A 25,546-nucleotide genomic window follows, 5' to 3' on the forward strand; every position below is an offset into this window, starting at 1 on the left:
AATATGTGTGTGTACATTTTGGAAAGAGGGCTTCCCAGGTGGAGCTAGTGGTGAAGAACATGCCTGCCAATGCAGGAGACACAGCGCCTTAGCACTGCACATCGTGAAAAGAAGGGGCAGACACAGGGGAGCGGCCCTTGAGAGGTGGAGATAGAACTGCTCAACAGTGATGTTAGGAAAGTTGCGTTTGCATATGCAAAAAGAAATTCAGAAGAATTAAACACATAAAAATTAAGAGCAAAACGGTTAACAGAAGAAACTGTAGGAGAATATATTTGTGACTTCAGAGTAAGAAAGGAACACAGAGAAGAAAACTCCAATAAATGTGAATCCGTTGGGGGAAAAATCTTGTTATGCCAAAGACACAGTGAACTGTTAAAGGACAAGCCACCAAAGTATTTGTATTTAGGATATATAAATAATTCATTCAAAAACAAAAATAAGACCACAAATCCAGTAGATAACTGGGTAAAATGTGTGACATGACAACTCAGAGCAGGAAACTACAGCAGTGAACCCATGGGAAGATACTTTGCTACGTTAACACTTAGAGGGATGCATGTTATAGTGAGAGTGATATTTATACCGTTTGATGCCCACTGAGTTATGAAAGTTATCAAAATTCCTACATGACTCTCGTGGAGAAGAAAGTGGCAACCCACTTGGACAGAGGAGCCTGATAGGCTACAGTTCGTAGGGTTGCAAGAGCTGGACACGACTTAGCAACTATACCACCACCACCACCGCCTGACTGTGTAATGTGGAGAAGCACAGGCTGACTCAGGGCGGTGGGGAGTGTGTATCGAGACAGCTGCGCTGGAGAGCAGTCTGGCAGTGTCTGTCTGGCAGTGGGTATTTATTTTTAAGATCTTGTGTTTGAAATTTTGTTATTTGTCAGTTCCTTAAGAAACGCTGAAAGGAGTACATGTATTCTGGAAGATGTATGTTTATGCAGCATTGTTTATAGTGATAAAAATATTGGAAAACATTAATGGGGAGATGGAAGTTCTGGTTTCTCTATGTAATAGAATATTATGTGGTAATGAAGAGGATCAAACATGCTTGATTTCACGTAAACTCAATCTTGAAATTATGATGTTTAAAAAAGAGCAGAGTTTTTAATCTTATTCTAGGTACTTTTCTGGTTTAGTGTTGAGAAGCATATTGATGTATTCTTTATGCTTTGGGCGATTTGAAAATGGAGCCGTATCACATGATGATGCGATGGCATTATCACTTATGTGAGACGGGATTGCAAGAGGCTTTCTGTCTCACTTACTAAACTATTAAGAGACACTTTAACTATTGAATACTTAATATTTTGGGGAGTGGGGGAGATCGGTAATTAGGTACTGTTTTCTGTTTGAGATATAAAATTAGTCTAGCAATTGATGTTTAGTAAGTAACCAAAGTTTTTTACTTTGCTTTTTAGTCTTTCTCAAATCTGTCACCTCACTGCAACCTAATCTATTTATTTATGTAGGAAATTGTTTTCTAAGACTATCCTCTTAGGATTAAATACCAATAAACTAAATTCATCATGTTCCTGAAAGTTAAGGTAAAAATGAGAATAATCTTTCAGTAGGTTATTAATGTTACAGGCTCTTTGTAGAAAGTTAAAAATATGTATGCATACCCACAACACACATACATTCTACTCTGTTTCTGTTGCTTGAAGGTCTTTTTTGGGTAAAGCAGAGGATTTCTAAAATTTCATCTTGCATTGTTATATTTAATTAAGGGGAAGGAGGGGGGCTTGTGGCCCTTTTGATATACTTTAATGCCTTGATTAAAATGTGGCTTCCCTCATAGCTCAATTGGTAAAGAATCTACCTGCAGTGCAGGAGACCCAGGTTCAATTCCTGGGTTGGGAAGATCCCCTGGAGAGGAAATGGCAACCCACTCCAGTATTCTTGCCTGGAGAGTCCCATGGACAGAGGAGCCTGGCAGGCTGTAGTCCATGGGGTCGCAAAGAGTCGGACACGACTTAGCGACTAAACCACCACCAATGCCTTGATGACTTATTTAAGAAGTCTTTTCATTTTCCCTGTCCTAACTCCTTTCCATCATGTTTACTGAGTAAAGATTAATCAAGCAGATTTAGTAAAGAAATTGTTTTTTCACATCAAAAATAATTCTCTCTTAGCATTGTGGGTTTGTTACCAGCACAGGTTCATGTACCCATCGCATTGAGGCCAGATGAACCAAAATGTCAGTGTTTGGAGCAGAGAAAGGCTTATTGCAGAGCCAAGCAAGAATAAGTGGCTTTAAAACCCTGTACTCCCTGATGGTTCTGGGAGAGGTTCTTCTAGGCACAGTGTGGGGGTGTGTGACTTTCTTCTGATTGGCTGGTGGTGAGGTGACAAGGTGGCCTTCCAGCCATCTAATGGACAGCTTAGATTTGCATCCCCCACGTGGAGGGGGTGCCTCTGTTTCCAAAGAGAAACTCAGATACTGTTCTGTGTATTGCATCCCTTAAGGAAGAGCCAGGACCCTGCCCCAAGGCTGTACTGCAGTTGTTCCCTGAGGGCTCTTCCTAGTTTCTGCATCCCCTCTGCTCCCTCATTAGCAACTGTTTGAACCTGCCCTTTGGAACTCTGGGAAGGCCGAGGAGGCTGAATAAAACAGGCTGGTATTTCCTACAAACAAGAAACCTGGGGCCACGAAAAGACTTTAGTACCTCTGAGTACCCTTTAGAGTCCTGTAAGATTTTAGGCTTGGTCCAAATTCTGGAATAAGCTTTAATATTTTTCGGCTTAAAAATACTCTTTAAACCTATTTTGATTACTTTGAAACACATGTTTGCCAGTGGTTAGCCTCTTTACATTCATACCAAAATTATGGTTTTGGTGGGCTACTTTAAATTTTATTGTATAGTTTTTGTGAAGGTGAAACTTTAATAACAGTATAAGTCAAGGGTTAACCAGAGAAGTGGCAGGACACACACAGACTTATGATGAGAAATTGATGTTTACACCCGAGCAGTCCTAGTTCCAGTACTCTTGCCTGGAGTATCCCATGGACGGAGGAGCCGGGTAGGCTGCAGTCCACGGGGTCTCACAGAGTCGGACTCGACTGAAGCAACTTAGCAGCAGTCCTAGCTAGTCCAGAGTCCAGAGCCCATAGTCAGGAAGGACAGTCTATGGGGAAGGGAGAGCAGTTGTAGACCCATTTGGTGTTTGGAGTAACTTAAGTTTAGAAAAGGCCTCATCCCCAAAAGTTCCATGTGAATAATTTAGGCCCGCCTAGGATAATCTCCCTTTTGAATAAAGTTGACTGGGTAATGGCTTTAATTACATACACTGGACTCGTGGCAGAACAGATTCCTGCTTGGTTGGATAGCGGAGAGAAGGTGTATATATGCCACCAAATGGCCATTGCTTCCCTTTTGTTCTCTAAGATCTTGGGAAGGAATGTATTTTGTTCACTCTAACTGGAAACACACTAGAACCCAGACAACTAACTGTTCTTAAATAGTAGCTTTGCTTTTATTGACATTAAAGATTAATTTCCTAGATGAGCAAGGAATATGAATTTATGTTAGAAGAAATGTAGAAGATACACAGCTATTTCTAGGGGGCTGGGGTCAGAAAACTAAGATCACGGCTCCTGGTCCCATCACCTCACGGCGAATAGATGGGGAAACAGTGGCTGACTTTATTTTTCTGGGCTCCAAAATCACTGGAGATGGTGACTGCAGCCATGAAATTAAAAGATGCTTACTCCTTGGAAGGAAAGTTATTACCAAGTTAGACAGCATATTGAAAAGCAGAGACATGACTTTGTCAACAAAGGTCCGTCTAGTCAAGGCTATAGTTTTTCCTGTGGTCATGTATGGATGTGAGAGTTGGACTATAAAGAAGGCTGAGTGCTGAAGAATTGATGCTTTTGAACTGTGGTTTTGGAGAAGACTCTTGAGAGTCCCTTGGACTGCAAGGAGATCTAACCAGTCTATCCTAAAGGAAATCAGTCCTGAATATTCATTGGAAGGACTGATGTTGAAGCTGAAATTCCAATACCTGGCCACCTGATGCGAAGAGCTGAATCATTTGAGAAGACCCTGATGCTGGGAAAGATTGAGGGCAAGGGGAGAAGGAGATGACAGAGGATGAGATGGTTGGATGGCATCACTGACTTGATGGACGTGGGTTTGGGTGGACTCCGGGAGTTGGTGATGGACAGGGAGGCCTGGTGTGCTGCGGTTCATGGGGTTGCAAAGAGTCGGACACGACTGAGCAGCTGAACTGAACTGAGGATCAGTCAGGAGTCACCTGGTCCATTTGTGGTCTGTATTTAGTTTATACTTAATAATAGATAGGTTTACCTGCCTCTGGTAACTTTTTCTTTCTTTTTCTCCCTGGCATTGATTTTATATGTTCAATGTACAAACCCCTTTTAACACTTAACGTGAAGGAAAGTGGTAATTCAGAAGATTTTTATCTAAGCAAGTTTATTAGAATTCAGGTAATCTAGAGAGATGTCTAATTCTTACCTCAAATTGAAAAAGAAGTAGAAACTGACTTGAGAATCCCATTTCCAGGAAAACAGGTCACATCAACTGAAAATTAATTCATTTCTTGATTCTGAAGCTCCAGTACTTTGGCCACCTCACGCGAAGAGTTAACTCATTGGAAAAGACTCTGATGCTGGGAGGGATTGGGGGCAGGAGGAGAAGGGGACGACAGAGGATGAGATGGTTGGATGGCATCATGGACTCAATGGACGTGAGTCTGAGTGAACTCCGTGAGATGGTGATGGACAGGGAGGCCTGGTGTGCTGCGATTCATGGGGTCGCAAAGAGTCGGACACAACTGAGCGACTGAACTGAACTGATTCCTTTATTCAGCAGACTTAATAGTTGTGTATGTGTATGTGGTGGGTTATATGCTAAGTGCTAAAGATACAGTCAAATACAAAGATACAGTGCCTGCCCTTTTATAGGCAGGATGAACAGGTATAGGTTTTATTTAGAAGGGGCTCAGAGAAGCAAGGTTGGAAAATACTGTTTTGCATAGAAATAATGTTTTGCTGGTTGGCTTAACTAGAGTACCTACAGACCTATAAAGTTGTGAGGTTTCCTGGGTATATTTTTCAAAATGATTGCAAACTAGTTGAATAGAGTATCTTATACTTTAGTGGCAGGAAGGTCTTTATTACTGTTGCTCTCGCCCTTAAAGGATATGAGCAAGGGATATAAATTCAGGTTGTTAACTGTTAACAGTAAGGTTAGATCTGTACATGAATATCAATTGTTTGCAGTTCATGAGCTGCTAACTTTGAGGTTTAGGGTTCCATTTGTTGTATCATAGCTTCTATTAACCGCAGAAAAGAAAATCAGTTGTTCTTGTAGCATGGAACAGTTAGGAAAAAACACTTTTTCAGAGAAGGTAAAGGTAAATCAATTTGTAAATACATTTTTTTCATAGGACGTCAATTTTGTATTTTGTCAAGACTCAGTGAGGTAAGCCTGGGAAGGTGGCAACAATTCAGCTGTTTCCAACTCTCCCAGATGCACCCTCTCCCAGTAGGTGTTTGTAGAAGCTTGCATTTATAATGACTGTGTGCATTTATTTATTTATTTATTTAGTACTTATTCTTCCTCTTAGCGTGAAAGTAGTCGTCAGACTTTGGTTTGTATTCTACTCTACAGATAAACTTAGCTGAACTGAACTCCCTTTGTTGGATAGAGTTGATGTTATTGAACACAGCATTTTCTCTCCCATTTTCCACCAGACTTTTCACTAGCTAAACATTTGAGTATGAAACGTACTGTTAAGATTTGTCGGGCAAGAGTCCTAATCCTGAGTAGAAACCTAACCCACAGTAGAAATGAAAAGATGAAATACATAGACATGCAGAGTTGCCTTCTCAAACCCTGCTGGTAGTAACAGTCTGATGACTAGGACTGCGAGAGAGGTTCAGAATGAAAGCGCTTCTGACGCAGCTTCACACAGACGGAACCTTGGGCACCCCTGGTGGCTCAGCTGGGAAAGAATTTGCCTGCTGTGTGGGAGACCTGGGTTGGATCCCTGTGTTGGGAAGATCCCCTGCAGGAGGGATGGCAACCCACTCCAGTATTCCAGCCTGGAGAATCCGCAGACTGTGCAGTCCATGGGGTCGCAGAGGGACACAACTGAGCGACTGTCACTAAGAAGAGAAAAAGGGCTCCTTGATGCTTCCGGTGCGGCCTAGTGGAGAGAGGACACAAGAGACAGAGTCAGGTTTGCATACAGTTTTGGATCTTTTACTTCAGTCTGTGACCGCTTTCCAAAAGATGTTTTCTCAATTATAATGATTGCTATTAACATTATTTAAATTGAACTTTGTTCTCAAACTTGGCCACTGCTGCGGCTGCTAAGTCGCTTCAGTTGTGTCCAACTCTGTGTGACCCCATAGATGGCAGCCCGCCAGGCTCCTCCATCCCTGGGGTTCTCCAGGTAAGAACACTGGAGTGGGTTGCCGTTGCCTTCTCCAAAACTTAGCCGCAGTAATTGTTAATTCATAAGCATTGCAGTGATTTCATATGGATGTTACAAAGTCTGTCTTAGGCCTGGGCAGATGTTTTCCATTGCATTCATATTTCATTTAGATGATACATAACATCCATTACCTCCATTCCTTAATTAAGAGGAAGTGGAGCCAAGGATATTGTGAAAGAGAGTAGACTTGGGTGTCTTGTCCAAGCACATTTTATTGTGTTTAATTATCAGTGGACAAGTAGTGTACTCTTCCTTGCTCAGTGAAAATACTTTCCTTGGTCACAAATGAAACATATATATATATATAAAAATGTATGTATATGTATATTTTAATTGAAGTATTGTTTATTTACAATATTGTGTTAGTTTCAGGTGTACAGCAAAGTGATTCAGTTATAGCAGATTGTTTTTCGGATTCTTTTCCAGTATAGCTTAGTGCAAGATGTTGAATATAGCTCCTGTGCTACATAGTCAGTCCTTGCTTATTTTATTTATAGTAGTTGGTATGTTTTCCTTCCCCACCCTTTTCTTCTTTGGTAACTATAAGTGTGTTTTCTATGTCTGTGAGTCTGTTTTTGTTTTGTAAGTAAGTTCACTTGTAGCTTTTTTTTTAAAATTCCATGTATAAGTCATATCATACAATATTTATCTTTCTCAGTCTGACTTCATTTAGTATGGAGATTTTTGGATCCATCCATATTGCTGCAAATGGCAACACTGCATTCTTTTCCTATGGCTGCCAACAAAGGTCCATCTAGTCAACAGTATGGTTTTTCCTGTGGTCATGTATGGATGTGAGAGTTGGACTGTGAAGAAAGCTGAGCGCTGAAGAATTGCTGCTTTTGAACTGTGGTGCTGGAGAAGACTCTTGAGAGTCCCTTGGACTGCAAGGAGATCCAACCAGTCCATCCTAAAGGAGATCAGTCCTGGGTATTCACTGGAAGGACTGATGCTGAGGCTGAAACTCCAATACTATGGCCACCTCATCTGAAGAGTTGACTCTTTGGAGAAGACTCTGATGCTGGGAGGGATTGAGGGCAGGAGAAGGAGATAACAGGATGAGATGGCTGGATGGCATCACCGACTCAATGCATATGAGTTTGGGTGAACTCCGGGAGTTGGTGATGGACAGGGAGGCCTGGCGTGCTGTGATTTGTGGGGTCGCAAAGAGTCGGACACGACTGAGCGACCAAACTGAATATTTGTGAGTGTGTGTATCCCACATCTTTATCCATTCATCTGTTGATGGACATTTAAGTTGCTTCCATGTCTTGGGTATTATAAATAGTGCTGGTATGAACATTGGGGTGCATGTATCCTTTCAAATTAGAGTTTTCATCTTTTCAAGATACAAGCTCAGAAGTGGGGTTGCTTGATACATAATAACTATTTTTAGATTTTTGAGGAACCTCCATATTCTCATGGTGACTGCTCCAGTTTACATTCCCACCAACACTAGGAGGCCTGTCTTTTCTGCTCATCCTATCCTCTCCAGCATTTATTACTTGTAGTCTTTTTGGTGATGGCTATTTTGACCGGTGTGAGGTGATAGCTCCTTAAAGTTTTGATTTGTGTTTCTCTAATAATTACTGATGCTGAGCGTCTTTTCATGTGCCTGTTGGCCATCTCGTTGTCTTCTTTGGAGAAATGTCAATATAGGGCTCCTGCCCATCTTGTGATTCGGTTGTTTGGTTTGGATTTTTTCTTTTTATATTAAGCTGTATGAGCTGTTTGTATATTTTGGAAATTAAGCCCTGGTTGGTCACATTATTTTTGAATATTTTCTTCCGTTCCATAGGTTGTCTTTTCATTTTGTTTATGGTTTCCTTTGCTTAACAAAAGATTGTAGGTTTAATTGAGTCCCATTTGTTTATTTTTGCTTTTATTCTGATGGAACATATTTTAAAGCTGTTAAGATTTTTGAAGATAGTATTTGATTATACACTTATATAGATGTCAATTGATAACAGGGAGAGGAATATAAGAATTTCACTTAGTTCCATATCTCTGAAACTTGAGCATGTTTGAAATGATTTCAAATAAGAAAACAAAGCATCTGAACTTATATTTATTTTTTTATTTTTTGTTCTACTAAGAGATTATTCCTTTTTTGGGTGATAAAATTGAATTAGGTAATTAGCACAAATTATAATAATAACAATAAAATCATTGAGCACTGATTATAACACTGGATAATGTGTGAAATATATGAAAAGTGATTTGCAGTGCTGAAAAATCTTCTGTGTAACAGGCCAGGTTTTAGTTGGCAAAAGCTCGAGATTTTTAAGAACGTTTTTAGGGAAATTAAAAATGTTGGCTGCATAATTGTAATTATTGAAGGAAAGCATTCATGTTATTATTTTTGCCTAGTAAAATCCCTATTGAATGAAAAAAGAAGGTAAGAGACAGTTTTAAAACTGACCCTCTTTTAGCTTGACCACCACCTTGGGCTTCCCTTGTAGCTCAGATAGTAAATAATCTGCCTGCAATGTGGGAGACCCTGGTTCGATCCCTGGGTTGGGAAGATCCCCTGGAAAAGGCAATGGCTACTCACTGCAGTATTCTTGCCTGGAGAATCCCATGGACAGAGGAGCCTGTTAGGCTGCAGCCCATTGAGTCACAAAAGAGTCGGACATGACTGAGTGACTAACACTTTGACTTTCACCACCTATTAGATGCAAATGTTTGAAGTGGTGTTCTGTTCTGTTAATTGTGTTCATACTTATATTCATACTCTATTGAAACCCATTGAAATCAGGCTAACAACATCATTGAAGAATAGTTACGATGTTTTTAATTTATTAAACATCTTTGACATGTCACAGTCTTACTCTGGGTTGGTTATATTTCAGAAGTACCCACAGGAAGTGAAAGTTATTCAGTATCTTTAAAAGGAAAATTTTGTTCTGTACTAATGAGCTGTATGACTTTTATGGTTATATCTTGTTAATGAAGTTATACTAAAGGATTATAAGAAAGATGTCACTTCTTATATTTTGTTAACCAAATTTTAATAAAGATTATAAGAAGAGTCTTGGATTTTTATAGATTTGGAGTGATAGGCAATATAATGTGGGAGGAACATGAAACCCTGGATTCACCTGGTTCTTTCAGTTAAGTGACTACCCCGGACTTCTCTAGTGACTCAGACATAAAGAATCCGCCTGCAACGTGGGAGACCTGGGTTCAATCCCTGGGTTAGGAAGATCCCCTGGAGAAGGGAGCGACTACCCACTCCTCCAGTATTCTGGACTTGGAGACCTCCATGGACAGAGGAGCCTGGTGGGCTATAGTCCATGCGGCCGCAGAGTCAGACAGGACTGAGCAACTTTCACTTTCAATTAAGTGAAGTTAACTTGCTTTTTATCCACTGAGAAGTATAGGTGTGTGAAAGAATACACTTCGAAAATACAAGGAAAAGAAAAAGAACTCTGCTCATAATACTTTAGCTATTTGGACAATTCAGTATTGTTTTTTTCATCATCATCAGACATTATATCATCCAAATTATTAGCCAAGAAGTGCAGAAGTATGCATTTCACAGTAATTATACCTGGCTGTGTATTAGAAGTGTTTATAGAGCTTTTTAAAAACGTAGATGTTTCCAGCACATCCTTACAATAATTTCTGAGATGTGTGGTGGGTTCCTGTCTATGTTTATTTTAGTTGAAATAAGAAAGATAACCTTAAGATACTTAAATATACTAAATAATGTTAAATTTACACACATTTTGGTTAAACACACAGACTCATAACCATGGGTTTTATTTACTAATTCTGATCTTAATTCCAGAACTTTTCAAGGGTGACAGTAACTACCCAGAAAAGAATTATGATATTCCAGGTATTTGAGGGTGGGTACCTATTTTTTTAAATTGTCTAAAATATAGGAGGAATTGTTTGTTGATTCCTAATTTATTACTTGTTTTTTTCTTTCTTTCTTTCTTTTTTTTTTTTTTTACTGTGACTTTAATTTAGAGTCTTTTGTAATTGAGGAACTGTTTCTTCCCTGAAGGTTGTTTATGTTAACATAATATCAGGAAGGAAGTCCTGCAGTGGAGTTAAGGGAAATCCCTGTTATCTGAAAAGCCATCTTTAAGAAGACTTAGGGAAGGAATAGGGATAGTGGGAGTTGTACAGCAGAAGTATGAGGTGCTGTGAGCTAGTCACTGCCTTCACCATCGTTTTCTCATTCAGTCCTAGCAGCCCTGTAACCTTTACAAATGAGGAAATAAAGTTTCCTGACATGGTTATCGCACACCCTAGCTCAGTCATGCTTCTTTCCACTTCTGTAGCATGGTGCGCTGTGACGCCTGTTACTCGTCTCGGTGGTAAGTAGTTACTGTGTTACTACTTATTTCATGCCTTTCTTCTTTGCTAGCTTCTAAGCTTTTCAAGGGTGAGCATGTTTGTCCAGTTGCCTGTGCACTAGGAAAGTATCTTCTGTGTAGTAGAAAAACTTAGTAAGTATTTATTGAAAAAATCAGTGGATGTATGAGTGAGTTAGTCCAGGTTATTACTGAGATAACTGAAATACGGTCCTGAAGTAAGGCTTGCATTCAAGCTGTGTTCTCTCCTCACTGTATTATGTGCCTTGTTCACTTCTGTGGGTAGAGAATGTTTTATTCCAGACATTTCTGCAGTGCTTCTTGTTGTTGTTTAGTTGCCGAGTTATGTCTAACTAGTTGGACACAACTCCATGGACTGTAGCCCTGCAGGCCCTCCGTGCCATTTTCCAGGTAAGAATACTGGAGTGATTGCCATTTCCTTCTCCAGGGAATCCCGACCCAGGGATTGAACCCATGTCTCCTGCGTTGGCAGGTGGACTTTTTACCGCTGAGCCACCAGGGAAGCTTCTTCAATGCGTATTACTATATACAAAACCTTTTGCCTGATATGTTAGGGAAGTGACTTACTAATACAGACGAACAGTAGTTTAGCATGTGTTGAGTAAAGAAAAGACACAATCATGGTAAACAAGCCTAGTATGAATTTAATAATGTACTTTAAATGACTTTGTATTGTGTTTATTATGGTAGCATGCATATATGTTGAGAAACTAGTAGTATGTTTGTATGTGATACAGCATTTAGTTTATAGAATATATATACATATAAAATAAGACAAATGCAGATAAATATTTGAGGAGGAGTTGCTGTTCAGTGGCTGAGTCATATTCAACTGTTTGTGACCTCATAGACTACAGCATGTCAGGCTCCTCTGTCCTCCACTATCTCCCAGAGTTTGCTCAAATTCATGTTCATTGAATATTTGAGAGACCTGATTAAAACTATCATAAAAGAGGTACAAATTCATATCTGTGCAAAGGTGTAAGAACAGAAAAATATTAAGCTACTGCTTAAATACCAGACTCTTATTTAGGCATTTAAAAATGCACTGGGCAGGAGAAGGGGACGACAGAGGATGAGACGGTTGGATGCATTCCTGACTCAATGGATATGAATTTGAGCGAACTCTGGAGATAGTGAAGGACAGGGAAGCCTGGCCACGGGGTCAGAAAGAGTTGCACATGACTTAGCAACTGGAAAACATCACCGATACATTGTGCATAAATTTTTTAAAAAGACACCTGTCTTGCTCTCTTGAGGCTTATTACTTTATATTGGATGCAGAGGACTGTATTACAACATTAAGTATTATTATATAAACCCATAAAGTTCTATGGAAGGAAGCAAAGTGCAGGAGATGAATTCTAATAGAGGGAGTGACTTAGGAAAATATTACTAAAGAAGTAGTATTTGAACTTACTCTTCCAGTTATTTAATTTTTGTTAAAAAATTAACTTACTGCTATTAGTCTCTTTGTATAGAGCTGGTGGACAAATCATGGCTTATTCCTATTTCTGGGGAAACTGGGTCGTCCTCCTTTAGACGTTGTTTCAAATCTAAAGCTTACACAGAAGGCAGTCCAGCCCTGTGATCAGCTGAGCTCTTCTCCAGTCTGCAACCCCAGAGATTACAGCTGGACCTTTATTAAGCTTTTTTATCCTAAAAACTGTATTTTGAAACAATCTCATGTTTTATTTAATATGTTTAATATATTTTTATTGACAGAATTAATTTTCTTAAGCTAGTACTCTTTATCCCCAAAAGTTTTTTTTCAGTTTTTTTTTTTTTAATTATAACTTTAGTCATGCTATTTTATTTGCTATTGTTCAGTCACCCCTACTCCATATTCCTAGGTCATTTCCTGTAATTTTCTATTACTCTTTGATTTTATTATTTTTTTCACTTTTTATTTTACTCTTTGATTTTAAATAGCAACCTGTTCATACCATGGTAACATCACTTAGGAAAAGCTGGCAACTATTCTATGTGCTGTACAAACATAACACAGTTAAACTTACCTCTGTTTTATAGATGAGGAGACCAAGGTTCAAATATTTTGCCCAAGATTAAAGGTAATATCATGAATTCCTAGGAATATCATCAAATGGATATAAAAATCATATTTTAAAGTAATATTCTAAACAAATAAGAGGCTTCCCTGGTGGCTAGGACGGTAAAGACTCTGCCTGCAATGCACGAAACCTGGATTTGATCCCTGGGTCGGAAAGATGCCCTGGAAAAGGGAATGGCAACCCACTCCAGTATTCTTACCTTGATAGTTCCGTGGGCAGAGCAACCTGGTGGACTACAGTTCATGGGGTTGCAAAGTCAGACACGGCTGAGCAACTGATACTATCACTGCTAAACAAATAATTGTTTTGTTTTGAATATCTGTAGAATTTACTTTCTGAATATTTTCCCTCAGGAAACAGAAGCCTTGTGATAGGGAACCAGGTGTTGCCACTCACTCGCTGTGTCCTTAGAGCGATCGTCCAGCACAGACCTGGGAATGATCTTTGCTTAGGGCAGCAAGTTATCCTGTGGGTAGTTTTATCAAAATGTTCATCTTGTTTCTTGTTACAGTTTTGTGTGAAATAATTTTAATATTTTTTCATTGTTCTTTAAATATTACAGTTGTTAACCTTTCTTGTCTTCTTAATATACTGTTAGTTGTAAAATCTTTAGGGCAGAAGTGTATAATGAGAAGTTTAGCCGAGTGACATTGAGTAAGTCAGATTTCTGCCCTTTAGTTTATGTCATTTTCAAGTGAGAAACAGGTATTATAATAATATCTACTACCTCTACTAAGGTTTAAAAAGTTTTTTAACTTTATGGATATAAAATGCTCACTACAAAGCACTATATATATTATTTTTCATCATAATAATATTAGCTATGACTGCATTTTTGTATCATGCTTGCTCCGTGAGCTTGGTTTGATATTGAGTAGTTATGCGGCACTTATTATGGTCAGCGCTCAGAGATAGGAGTAGAGTCTGATTCCAGATTTCTTGGAGCTTTTTAGATAGTAATATACATAAGACTTGACATGTTGAAGGCGGGAGGAGAAGGGGACGGCAGAGGATGAGGTGGTTGGATGGCATCACCAACTCCATGGACATGCGTTTGGGTAAACTCTGGGAGTTGGTGATGAACAGGGAGGCCTGGCGTGCTGCAGTCCATGGGGTCGCAAAGAGTCAAACACGACTGAGCGACTGAACTGATAGTAAGACTTCAGTCAAAAGAACAAATGATAAGATGTTTCCTATACTCCCATTTTGTCTGAGAGGACCTGGAAAATTTTTCATTCAAAGGCAATTTCTGAAATTGAGTTTTTGCCGATTTTGGAAATAAAATGGATATGAGTAGAAATGGTAATCTTTAACTTTTAATCTTCTTTCCTTGATTTGCTGTCAATAAGTAAATACTTCAATTTAAAACATCACATTTTAAGACAAATGGTGGTTTTTCTATGCCTTTAATAATCTTTATGTCTGCTAGATGGGGGAAAGAATAAATCCAGTACAAGGTTTCACATGTGAATAGTGAAAGGCTTCTATTAATGCTGTGTGGAAGCATTTCATGCCTCCATGGACAGTAACTACTTGTATGTGAGTGATCGTTAGCAGCAGAAACGTAGCCCAAAGTTTCCAAAAGGATTTCCAGCCAGTTCCTCAGAGTCTCTTTTTTTAAGCATTAGGCAGCCACTGATATTTAAACTTGGGGAAAATGAAATTAAAAATCACCTGGTCATTTTTGTCCTTCTGTAAGAAACTGTTTGTATATGTTTAGTTCAGTCTTTTCAGCCTGACCTGTGGCATCATCAAGATCATATTTAGCTTTCCAAATGGGCATGGATACTATAAACAGCTCAGCTCTAGTGAAAGTTTACTGATTTTGGTCATGATGGGGACAGACTGGTATTACTTGGCCATAACTAGTGATACTTAAGTTTGGTCTTGACACACGGTAATTACAGTTAAATTAGAGGAATTAATATATGAGAATTGGAATGAGGACTTACTTAACCTGACACTTTTTTGAATTTAGCAAGTTGTTTCACTATGCTAAATTTAATAAAGCCTTTTTAGAATACCTACTGCCTATAAAGACATTCCTAGATAATGATTTCAACAAACTGAATAAAAGTATTCTAATCTCTATATATTATTAGAAAATAACTTGCTTTGAGAACATGATTCCTGTTTGACTCAAGTTAAAAATTTTCTTGAAGTCAACTTTATAACCGGAGTGAGTCAGTGAGCAATTATATATAATATACGTCAATAAATGTTCCTCAGTGTACATCTCTTAAATGATTTAAGATTTTATGTACGACTGGAGATAGTTATCTGTTAGGCTTTATCACTTGGCTTAAAATGGATTATTCATAAATGGGTTATTGAAACCTTGATTTGTTTAAATACAAAGCACTTTCCAGAGTTCCTTTCTAGGAGATTTTGGGTATGAACTTCCATATTAAGAGCGCAGTAGGGAGAGAAGTCTTGTGCTCATTTGCCTGACTATGAATGTATAATTAAAAGAGTCTGTCAGCAGGGGTTGGGGCAATTATTGTGTTCTGATGCTTCATGATATACGATTACTTTGTTGTTCAAACAGATATTGTAGTTAGAGCATAATTTTAAATTTCAGAGGTCAGTGACTCTGAGGTTTTTGTTTTTGGTTTTGTTTTTAATCAAAAACAAAAGTAGTTTCTCAGGTTTGGAGGAATTTTTTTTACTGAATATTTTTATATCACTGTATACAGCAAGTGAAATGCTTAAAGCTTATTTCACGACGGTGATTTAATCAGCCCTTACTTAGGAATGACATTGGGTGTATATGTGTGCATTGTATATTAAGACCAAATTTTCATCTTCCTCTATTGAAAACTGTAATGATTAGAAGAATTCTGTGTAAGTGGCCACAGGTTTATCATTTTTGTGTATTTGTGTCGTTGAAATTTGGTAGGCATTTCTCTCTTCTAGGAGAAAAGCGTATTTGTTTCGGTGTAAGAAATCTGTTTTACCAGGTATTCTCTGCTATTGATACTGTGTGTGACTCAATCAGGAATTCATTGATGGAGAAAGAGCATATGACTTGGAATTAGGGGGGAAGAACATGAAATACATTTACCAAGTCATCTCTGTTAACCTGTTTCTTTATCTGCATCCAAATTCTCTACCAGCTCTAAAATTCTGTGAGAACAAGTTGTGCTTAAAATACATGCCCCCCCACCCAAATGTTTAAAGGTAAAATGGTAAGAGTAGGAAAGATTCTTAACTGTCAAGACTTCAGTGTTCTGTGTCTTTCACTAATTTATGACTCTTTCCCTAATTTGTGGTGCTGTTTTAAGGCCGTTTACCTAGTTTTAGGGCTCTCGTGTAGGTGCTATCACACTCTAGGAGGTGTAGCAGGCTCTGAAGCTCTCCCTGTAGAGCCTGTGTCTGTGTGTGGCTGGGGCAGGCCTTTCCACCTTAACTTCCTCCCGACCTGTGAGGGAGGGAGGGGACTGGGACCGCACTCTCAGGACTGCTGGGAAGACTGAGTGAGGGGACATGTTTGTTTTGCTCAGTGTGGCACTTGGCAAGCAGGAAGGTAGGTAGTATCATCATCGTTTTCATTCCTGAATTTCTTTGTCATCACATGAGAGACTCAGAGCTACTTGAAATGTATTTTTTGATAGTAGACTTGCCAAGAATATAAACCATAATAAAGTATTATTGATAATTGTGTCAGTCAGCTTCATAGTCAGGTGCGAATGGTATTATAGAATCGTTTTATAGATTACTGAACTTTAATTTACAGTATAAATTAAGATGCATTCCATTTCCTTGAATGCTGTCTTGTCATTTCAGACTACCTTAAATAAAAAAACCAGGATCAGTGGTTTGAGCTTTGTTCTTATTTGTACACATTGTAATTGTTTATAAATAACTTGCCTTTGCTGTCATTTTGCTGTATTATATTAAGATGTATAAATTGAGTCTTGCAGTTTCAAAAAGACTGACCTTTTTTTTGGTATTCTTCTGATATGTTGTAACAAGGTAATATTGAACTGATAGAATAAAGGAAAAGCGCTGTCTTGGATATGAAAATCATACCTCATGAACATTATCTTAGAAAATCTGAGTGACTTGACTAGAAGAAAAGTAAGAGACCAAGAATAAAAGTTAGGGGTGTAAGGATTTTCAAATGTTAGCTTGCTACTTAAGTAGGAGGTCAAATAGAAGCAGGCCCAGAGACAGACAAATGGTCAAGGGAAACTGGAGCCTTATTTGGGCAGACACAGCAGTAACGAATACAGCAAAGCACTGTGAGCAAACAATATGATTTTAGTGATGCTCACCAACAATAAAAGCTCAGTTGTTTACTTTAGTAAATCTAATAGCTCAAGACGGTGCACAGATAACTATCAGGTATAGTACTACACAAGTAGAGTAGTACTATAAAAAAGGATGAAAGTGAGTATTAAAACATTCTGGACATGGGTGATCAATGGCATAAAGTTTGTGGGTATGAGAATCCGTGTTTGTGAATAGGCCGGCTTGTTGACAACCTGGAGAAAATGTAATCAGGAAATGGTGCCTGAAGTTAGTGTGGATTGGAGTGCACGGGTGAAGGCACAGCAGCTCTCTGTCAGGACCAAAGGAAGCTTGTAACTGTGTTTCAGACTTCCCACAAAACCAGTTAGTTGGTCTTTGTTCTGAAGTAGTAAAAATTCACACTGAACTCAGAAAGCTCATTCAGGATCAATAATAGCTGAGATGTAACTGTGGACTAGTTTGGAGAAGAGAATGAGCTGGACATGTTGAGTGCTTTACAGACACTGACATACACTTGTCAGCGGGCAGTTGAATTTGGAGGTCTAGAAGTAAGGAATGTACTGGAAGTATAAATTTGGGAATATGTGGATACATAAAATGCCATGTTGTTGTAAATTGCTGAAGATTTGGTGGCAAGTTATATGAAATTCTTTGGGTGAGTATAAAACAGTTATGATAATTTTCAATGAGCTATTTTTTCCACATCAGTTTCTCAGCTGTTTATTCCTGAAATACGATTAAAATATGACTGGAAAAAGAAATTAATGCCTCAACCACAGTTTCTAAGAGATACACCACCTTTGGTGTATCTCCATTTTGCCATCAGTCCTCTCTGCTTCATTGCATCCCTTTTTTTGGTCCCAAATTACGAAAGTGAGAGATTTAGGGAGTGGATTCTTAACTACAGGTACACTAGGGTATAGGAGTAGACACTGTAATTTTACTTTCTCTCTTGTTTGCTATAGTGAAAGAGAACCTTTATGGTTATCTTTTATTGACTTGCCAATCCCAGATTGCCTTTGTTATCTGTTTGAGAAACAGAAAGAGAAATTATATTTGTATTGAATAATGACTTGGCTCAAATTCACTGTTGACAGAATTTACTTCACTCTTCCTGAGTTAGAATGGATTACAATTGTATAAAGGTGGCTTCTGCATAGAATAATCTTAAAACCTCTTTAAAAATGAGTTTAATATGTTCATGGATTAAAAGTATGCGATTCTATAAAGCCTGATGTAGAAAATACCTTCTCTCCTTTCTAACAGCCACCACTGCTCACAGGCACTTCCTGCTGTTTAAAGAGATCCTTTCGGCATTCATTCTCTACTGCTGCATTTTGTGCTCACCTTACCCCGAGTTGATTTTTTGTTGTTGTTTTGTTTTGATCTCACTTTTTCATTGTGATGAGAAGTTATTGGGCCCTTTACATTTGGAAACTGTTATCAGTTCTGTTTTAAAATATGTATTATGTTGATGATTTTTCTCCCTTCTGCTTCCTTTTTCTTTTTTCATGGTGAGACATCAGCCATTCATTATTGTGACCTCTCGTGTTAGTTCCCTAATCTTTCTGTTATTTCCAGCCATTTTCCACCTCTGTCTTTACTCTTTACTTGGAAAGAAAATTCACCTTTTATCTTTAAGCACCTCTGTCATGTGTTTTTTTTGTTAGTTTCTACTGTCATATTTAAGTTTCAAGAATTCCTTTTTATGTTTTGAATTCCTTTATTAGCATTTTTTACTTGTTTCCAGGATGCAGTGTCTTTCCTTAACTCCGAGGACTTTTGAGTTTTTCTCCTTGCCCAGTGATGGCTTTCTCCAGGCAGCTTCTGTAGTTGGGTTGGCCATGCTTCCCAGAGAAACCTTCTGTCTCTGGCCCTCAGTGTGCGGGCTGGGGTAGAGTGAGAGAGGGCTAGACACCTGAGCCTTCAGTGTTCTCAAGGGTCCTGTTACCTGCCCCTCAAAACCCAGTTCCAGAATATGGAACTCTTTAGGGATACATTTCTAGTCTGCAGCTAGAAATTAGGAAGTGCTGGATTGCCAGCTATTTAAGGAATGGGGATGTGGAGATTGAGCTGTTCCTTAATGAGAAGTTAGCCAGTTTTCCAGTCTCAGCTCCACCCTTACACCACTTCCACCACTGCCGATTTCCTGAGGCTTCATGGAGGCGCTAAGAGTATTAAGTGAATTTCTTCTTGGCCTGGGTCCGCTAAGACCCTGACTACTTAGCCATCTGCTTTCTAATATAGTTTCCAAATTGTTTCCTTTCCCATTTTCTTCTTTCTTATAAGTTAGTTCATGCATTTAAAACTCTACAGTGTTTCAGAAGAATTTTAGGAGTGAAAGTACACAACTCCATTAGTTTCACGTTTTTTGTCTCTTAGTGTTTTAGAAACCATAAGAAACATTAGGATAAGTATAACTTTCTTTTATTTTTATAGTTTTAACTGGTACTTAAATTGTTGAATTTACTAAGAGTATCATTTACCAAATGTAGTTTTCATTCTTAGACCTTTCTAAAATATTTTGGATTATAAGTGTTCCTCAGTTGTTCTTGTATTCATATCTGTATACATTAATAATACACACATAGATATGCTTTTTTAGTGTCTTTGTCTACTAATTATAACATTATGTCAGTCCTAGGTGGGGTTTTTTTTTTTTTCTTATATGTATCCTTTTTCTCTTCCTTTGCCTGTTAATTTCCAATAAGATGCCACATAGTGTGAATTTTAGGGTTTCCCATGTGGCTCATTGGTGGAGAATTCGCCTGCCAATGCAGGAGCCATAGAAGATGCAGGTTCAATCTCTGGGTCAAGAACGTCCCCTGGAGAAGGAAAGCAACCCACCCCAGTGTTCTTGCCTGGAGAATCCCATGGACAGAGGAGCCGGGCGGGCTGTAGTCAATGAAGTCACAAGAGAATTGGACACAACTGAGTGACTAAGCTCACACAGTGTGGATTTTACCTTGTTGGGTGGATATTTCATATTCCTATACCTGTTTTTGGACTTTGTTCTAGGACACAGTTAAATTGGAGACAGTTGGATCCTTTTAGGTCTTGCTTTGAGTATTTATTTAGGCACTGCTGGCACGGTACTGCTCAGACAGCTGACTAATTATTTTCCACTCCTGAGGCAAGACCTCTGTGTACTTGTCCCAGTGTCTTGTGTTTCATAAAGTTTTCTACCTTGAATCCCTTGATTGGTTCTTTCTCTGGTCTCTGGTATTTCCTCCCACATATGTGCCGAGCAGTGTTCAGTTGAATACTTGTGCAGATCTCCACTCTCAAAGTGAAGTGAAAGTCGCTCAGTCAGATCCAACTGTTTGTGACCCCATGGACTTTAGCCTGCCAGGCTCCTCTGTTTATGGAACTTTCCAGGCCCAGAATCCTGGAGTGGGTAGCCGTTCCCTTTTCCAGGGCATCTTCCCAACCCAGGGATCGAACCCAGGTCTCCTGCACTGCAGGCAGACTCTTTACTGTCTGTGCCACTAGGGAGGCCCTCCGCTCTCTGTGCAGCTCCTTTTTCCAGTACTGGTTTAGGTGAGCTCTAGCTGCTGTGCCCTCCCGGGTCTCGGAGGTTAGTCTTCTCCACTCAGAGAGGCAGGCTGGCACCCTTCCCAGGGCTGCAGCCTTGAGCTTCCCAGGCCAGGAAGCCTGGACAATCGTGGGCCTTCCTGCCTTGGCTTCCCATCCTCAACCTCACTATCCTCCTCCTCTTGGGTGGTTTTTTGACATGAGAGTGAATCTTGTTGATGTTACTTTATCTTGGCCCAAAGCAGACATTCCTTATTGTATGGATGTGGAGATGCTTTTAGGTTCATTAAAACATAAACACACAGAACTTGATCACTTCTATAAAAACTTCTATAAAAAGTTTTATTTAACTTTTTATAGAAAAAATTGATCAGATATAAGTTTCAGTGAGACGATATTGTCAGTGTTTTTCAACATAAAAATTAAACTCTGGATTTTAAAATTGCTTTTTATTGTTACAGTAGAGGTATGTCTGCACACTTTGTATTTGGCACACAGATAGCCGCGAGGTGCCCAGTCCCACACGGATAGCCGCGAGGTGCCCAGTCCCACACGGATAGCCGCGAGGTGCCCAGTTCCTTGACTCACTGACTCCTTGAGTCTCTCAGTTTTTCATGGTGTCCCCTTGGCAAAAAGAAATGCTGAAGAGTTTTTCTTCCCATTTTTAAATGGTTACTTCCAAATAGCTTAGTTTAGCAAAACAACTTAAATTGAAATTTTTGTTTAAATTCTGTTTATAAACAACCACATTATTTATTATTGTATTTGTTTATCTCTTGGATACTGTTCAGATTCTCAAACTGGACACTACCACCCTCTTCCTGTTCCACACTGATTTTGCATGGACATGGCTTTTTATTACAGCAACCACTAAAAACTTAGCATTGCAAAGACAAGACATCATCAAAAGGAATGTAGCATGGTCTAATATTGATAAAGACAAATATTGTAAACTCAAAGGTTGCGTGGTGTCTGACAGACATCAACTCTTGCTATTCCCCTTGAAGCCCTGAGTACTTTCGGTGCCTGGTGAGCGAGCTGCACTGTCTCCTTGAATTCACTCCTTGGGGACACACAGGGGGCCGACCACAGGCTGGTGTGCTTTGCTTGGTTTCCCATTTCCGCTCACAACATTTGGGTGCGTTTTCACACGCAACAATAGTAATAGAAAACAAAGAGAAGCATAAACTTTTAAGAACTCATTTTTATCCTTATTGTCTGAGTTGCATATATTTCTTTTCCCTGGCATGGCCTCTGCAAACATGTGAGTTATGGTAGAAAACTGTTTGTTTTTAATAAACAGTTTATTTTTCTTTGATTGGAAGAATTCAGTTAATAGTATTCACAATTCAGTAAATAGAATACTTAAAGATGAAACTTCAAAAAAGGTATTGTTCATTGTCTGTGTGTAGTACATTGCACTGAACCATATGCATTCATTTATACCATTTTGATATTCACATTGTTATTGTTTTTAATTAATAAAGTTATATTTATGAAATACTTACAAATATATTTGTATATTATCTCTAAAGCTTAAGGCAAGAAGCAATTCTGAAATGATTATATTTTAGCTGAAAGGGAAGTATGGCCAATCTTTCCTGTAGCTTGACAGTGTTTTCCACCTGGGGATCACTTGGTCATCTGAAGACACCGGGGAAATGAAATATAGATGTTCTCTGCTAAAACTAGTGTTTATGATGGTATAGTTAAAAGAGTGACTGTACAGCTCACTGTTTTTAAAGTAAGGTCTGATAGAACTACAGTTAAAAGTATCATCACATTTATTCCTTGTTATTATTTTATAATGAAATGGTTCCATAATCACTACTTGAAATGCTTAAAACAAATGGCATTTGTCTACACAATAATGTCTGTTGGCAAAATACTTTTCCTGTTCTTAAATTCAGCCAGTGTTACTAAAAGCAGTTGCAACAAAATGGGAAAACCACTGAATTTGAGAATGAAGATGTTGATTCAGTTCCTAAATTTGGCAAGTTACTAGCCACATGGCCTTGTCAGGTGAACTTGCCTAAATTTACCTCAGTGACCTTTCATTTACTCATAGCAAAACAATGCAAGCGTAGCTTAATGATTGCAGCAGGTCATTATTATGGATGGAAAGATGTGCTGTCTCTTTGAAAAGAAAATTTTGTAATCGTGTGCTTTGTAAATTTTTTAGGAGGAGCAAAATCGAGGCAAGCCTAATTGGGAGCATCTCAATGAAGATTTACATGTACTGATCACTGTGGAAGATGCTCAAAACAGAGCAGAGATCAAACTGAAGAGAGCCGTTGAGGAAGTGAAGAAATTACTGGTACCTGCAGTAAGTAATAATTTCCAAATCTTAGATTTAGGCCCAAGATCTTTTTTAGTGAATTTTTAAGTTATTATAATGTTTATGTTAATAAAGAGTAGGTTATTATTTGTTCAGAATTTTATTTAAGCACAAAATATAAAAATAATTTATAAGTCATTTGCTATAGAATAAGAGACAGACACTGCTACATTTCTTAAATGGGAAAGTCTGCTCCCTGTTAATTTTTTTGTGAAGGAAATGTGAATGGAGCAAACCGAATCAGTGGCCTGTTTTTCAAAAGTGTGGTTACCTTTGCATCACTCTGTTACAGGGTAAAAATGTAGGTCCATCATCAGGTAGGGCTGATGAAAGCTTTGTCTCTCTTTTAGATCAGTTTTCTCATTGCAAGCAAGAAGCGAGTGTACACGAAGTCTGTACGAGTTAATACTTCTGTTGGGTGATCTGTGTTAGTAGGAGTGCATTGTTTGTGTTGCCTATGGATTCCGTGGGCTTCCCAGGTGGCACAGTGGTAAAGAACTCACTTAACAATGCAGGAGACACGAGAGACCCGGATTCCATCCCTGGGTCCGATCAGGAATATCCCCTAGAGTAGGGAATGGCAACCTACTCCAGTGTTCTTGCCTGGGAAATTCCAGTATCCTTGTACCTATATTCCTTGTGACTTGATTGTAATTTTTCTAATTTTGATAATTTGAATATGTTTCCGTCAGTTTACATAACACCACACATAACTTACTGTTCAGAGTTCAAACCTTTTAAATTCAAATTGGGATTTCAAAACAGCCTTACCTTCCCACCACCCAATACCCACCCCCACCCCACCCCCTTCTCCCAGGAAGCACAGGAACTCAGACAAGCTTTAGCATTTTTTAATTTCACTGCAAAAGTATTGTAATAGGGGTTTTGAGATGATCACACTTAATCTGTAGAGTTGTAGTACTTTACCTTACAAAACTGTTTATCCTGGATAATACTGTTGTTTTTATTTCAAATGTTTCTTTGATTTGAATAATTAGTTTGTTTTAGTCTGTTTTGTTTCTTCAATCACAAAATAAGCCATACATAACTAGAGAAAAGTCATTTCTTCAGTTATATACAGTGTAACCAGCCTGGCAAGTCTTAATGTGTTACTACGAAATTTCTACTAAAGATGTTCTTCTTATCATAGGTACAGTTAATTAGTTGTTCAATCTCATTTCCATTAATCTGAACTATATACCTCCTTTAGATTCTTGAGATCTTCGATGTACTTTTATAAATACAGTGTAACATTTTGTGGAAATCAAATCATCTTCATTGACAGATAAGGACTATTGATCAGGGCCCTGATTGTGCTCCTCTTTGGGGACTTAGGTCATCCTTAGCAGAAAAGAACTATTGATGTAAATCTGCCTCCACTGTATTTCTTGAAGACAAATTCTTGCCAACCCAGTTAAAATAAATCTCTCTTTTCACTTTTAGTCTTAACCCACTCAATTGATTTTCAGAAATCAGTAAGAGTGATTTTTTGTGTTTGTTTGAAAAAACTGTATAAAGATAATCAGTGATTGGACACATCACTCCTCTGGAAGCAGGGTAACCAGTGAGTTACCTTCTCTGAAACTCCTTGTTGTGCGCTGAAGAAGTGGCTCTTAATTGTAAACAAGTATAGGTAGTTGTGAAAACTTGAAACGTTAGAGAAGGAAAATGTTTGTGAAATAATTAATTTTAGGATTTCACTAAGCATATAGATAGAACATTAAGCAGAGGTTTTATAGGAAGATATAATGATAGCCTTTTTATTTTAACTGGCTCCTGTGAGAAAATTAGTTAACTTGAAATTGCTCGGCACTTGCGATTCTTATTTGTGGTTTGTGTTTTTTATGTAGCTTGCTAGTTACAAAGTTAGTTGGGCTAACAGAACTACAGGCGGCATGCTTCTTGCGGAGCTTTCCAGCGCGGGCTTCGTCCCAGCCCACTGTTGCGGCTGCGGCGCGCCGGCCACCTCTGTTTGCCGATCGGCCTCTGTGCGGTGTGCTGCTGCACGCTTTCCTTGACAGTCTTGTCTCTTTAAGCGTCTGTGAGAAAGTTCCTGATTTAATCTAACCCTTCGATGAAATACTATTTTGTAATTAGACAAACGGTGTTTTAATAGATCAATCTCTAATTTTATGTGCGTAGACCTTAGGCTTTTAGATATGTGTGCTGAACTGGTTTATTGTAATTAGAAAACAGATGACATTTTAGTGCTTGCTTTTTTATTCAGATAATAATTCTCACACTTTCTGTGAGCCTTTCAAAATAAACGAGGCTGCTAAATTTCTTGGCTGAACTTACAGTTTTTGCTTAGCATTTACCTAATGTGCTTACAAATACACAGTATTTTGGGAAATTATGATCTCTTATCTTTATATGTTCAAATCACTTTAACATAGATTTGATCCTTACAGAGAGCTTGTGTATTAAATTAATTTACTCATTTTCTATCATCAGATGTTTTCATTTCCTTTATTCTCACTGCACTGATTACTGTAATGTGCTATAAATTTCCATTTCTCC

At 38.5% G+C, this 25,546-nt stretch overlaps 1 protein-coding gene across 5 annotated transcripts in view; it reads left to right on the plus strand.

Annotated features, from left to right (window-relative positions):
• QKI (QKI, KH domain containing RNA binding) overlaps window positions 1-25,546 on the plus strand; it is a 153,052-nt gene that overhangs the window by 89,981 nt on the left and 37,525 nt on the right. For all 5 annotated transcript variants that reach the window (XM_052645509.1, XM_052645510.1, XM_052645513.1 and 2 more), the window contains exon 4: window positions 22,871-23,014. In XM_052645509.1, coding sequence (XP_052501469.1) covers window positions 22,871-23,014 — 144 coding nt within the window. The remainder of the gene's footprint in view (window positions 1-22,870; window positions 23,015-25,546) is intronic.

The sequence above is a fragment of the Budorcas taxicolor genome, chromosome 9 (assembly GCF_023091745.1).
Source record: "Budorcas taxicolor isolate Tak-1 chromosome 9, Takin1.1, whole genome shotgun sequence".
In the NCBI taxonomy this organism is placed as follows: domain Eukaryota; kingdom Metazoa; phylum Chordata; class Mammalia; order Artiodactyla; family Bovidae; genus Budorcas; species Budorcas taxicolor.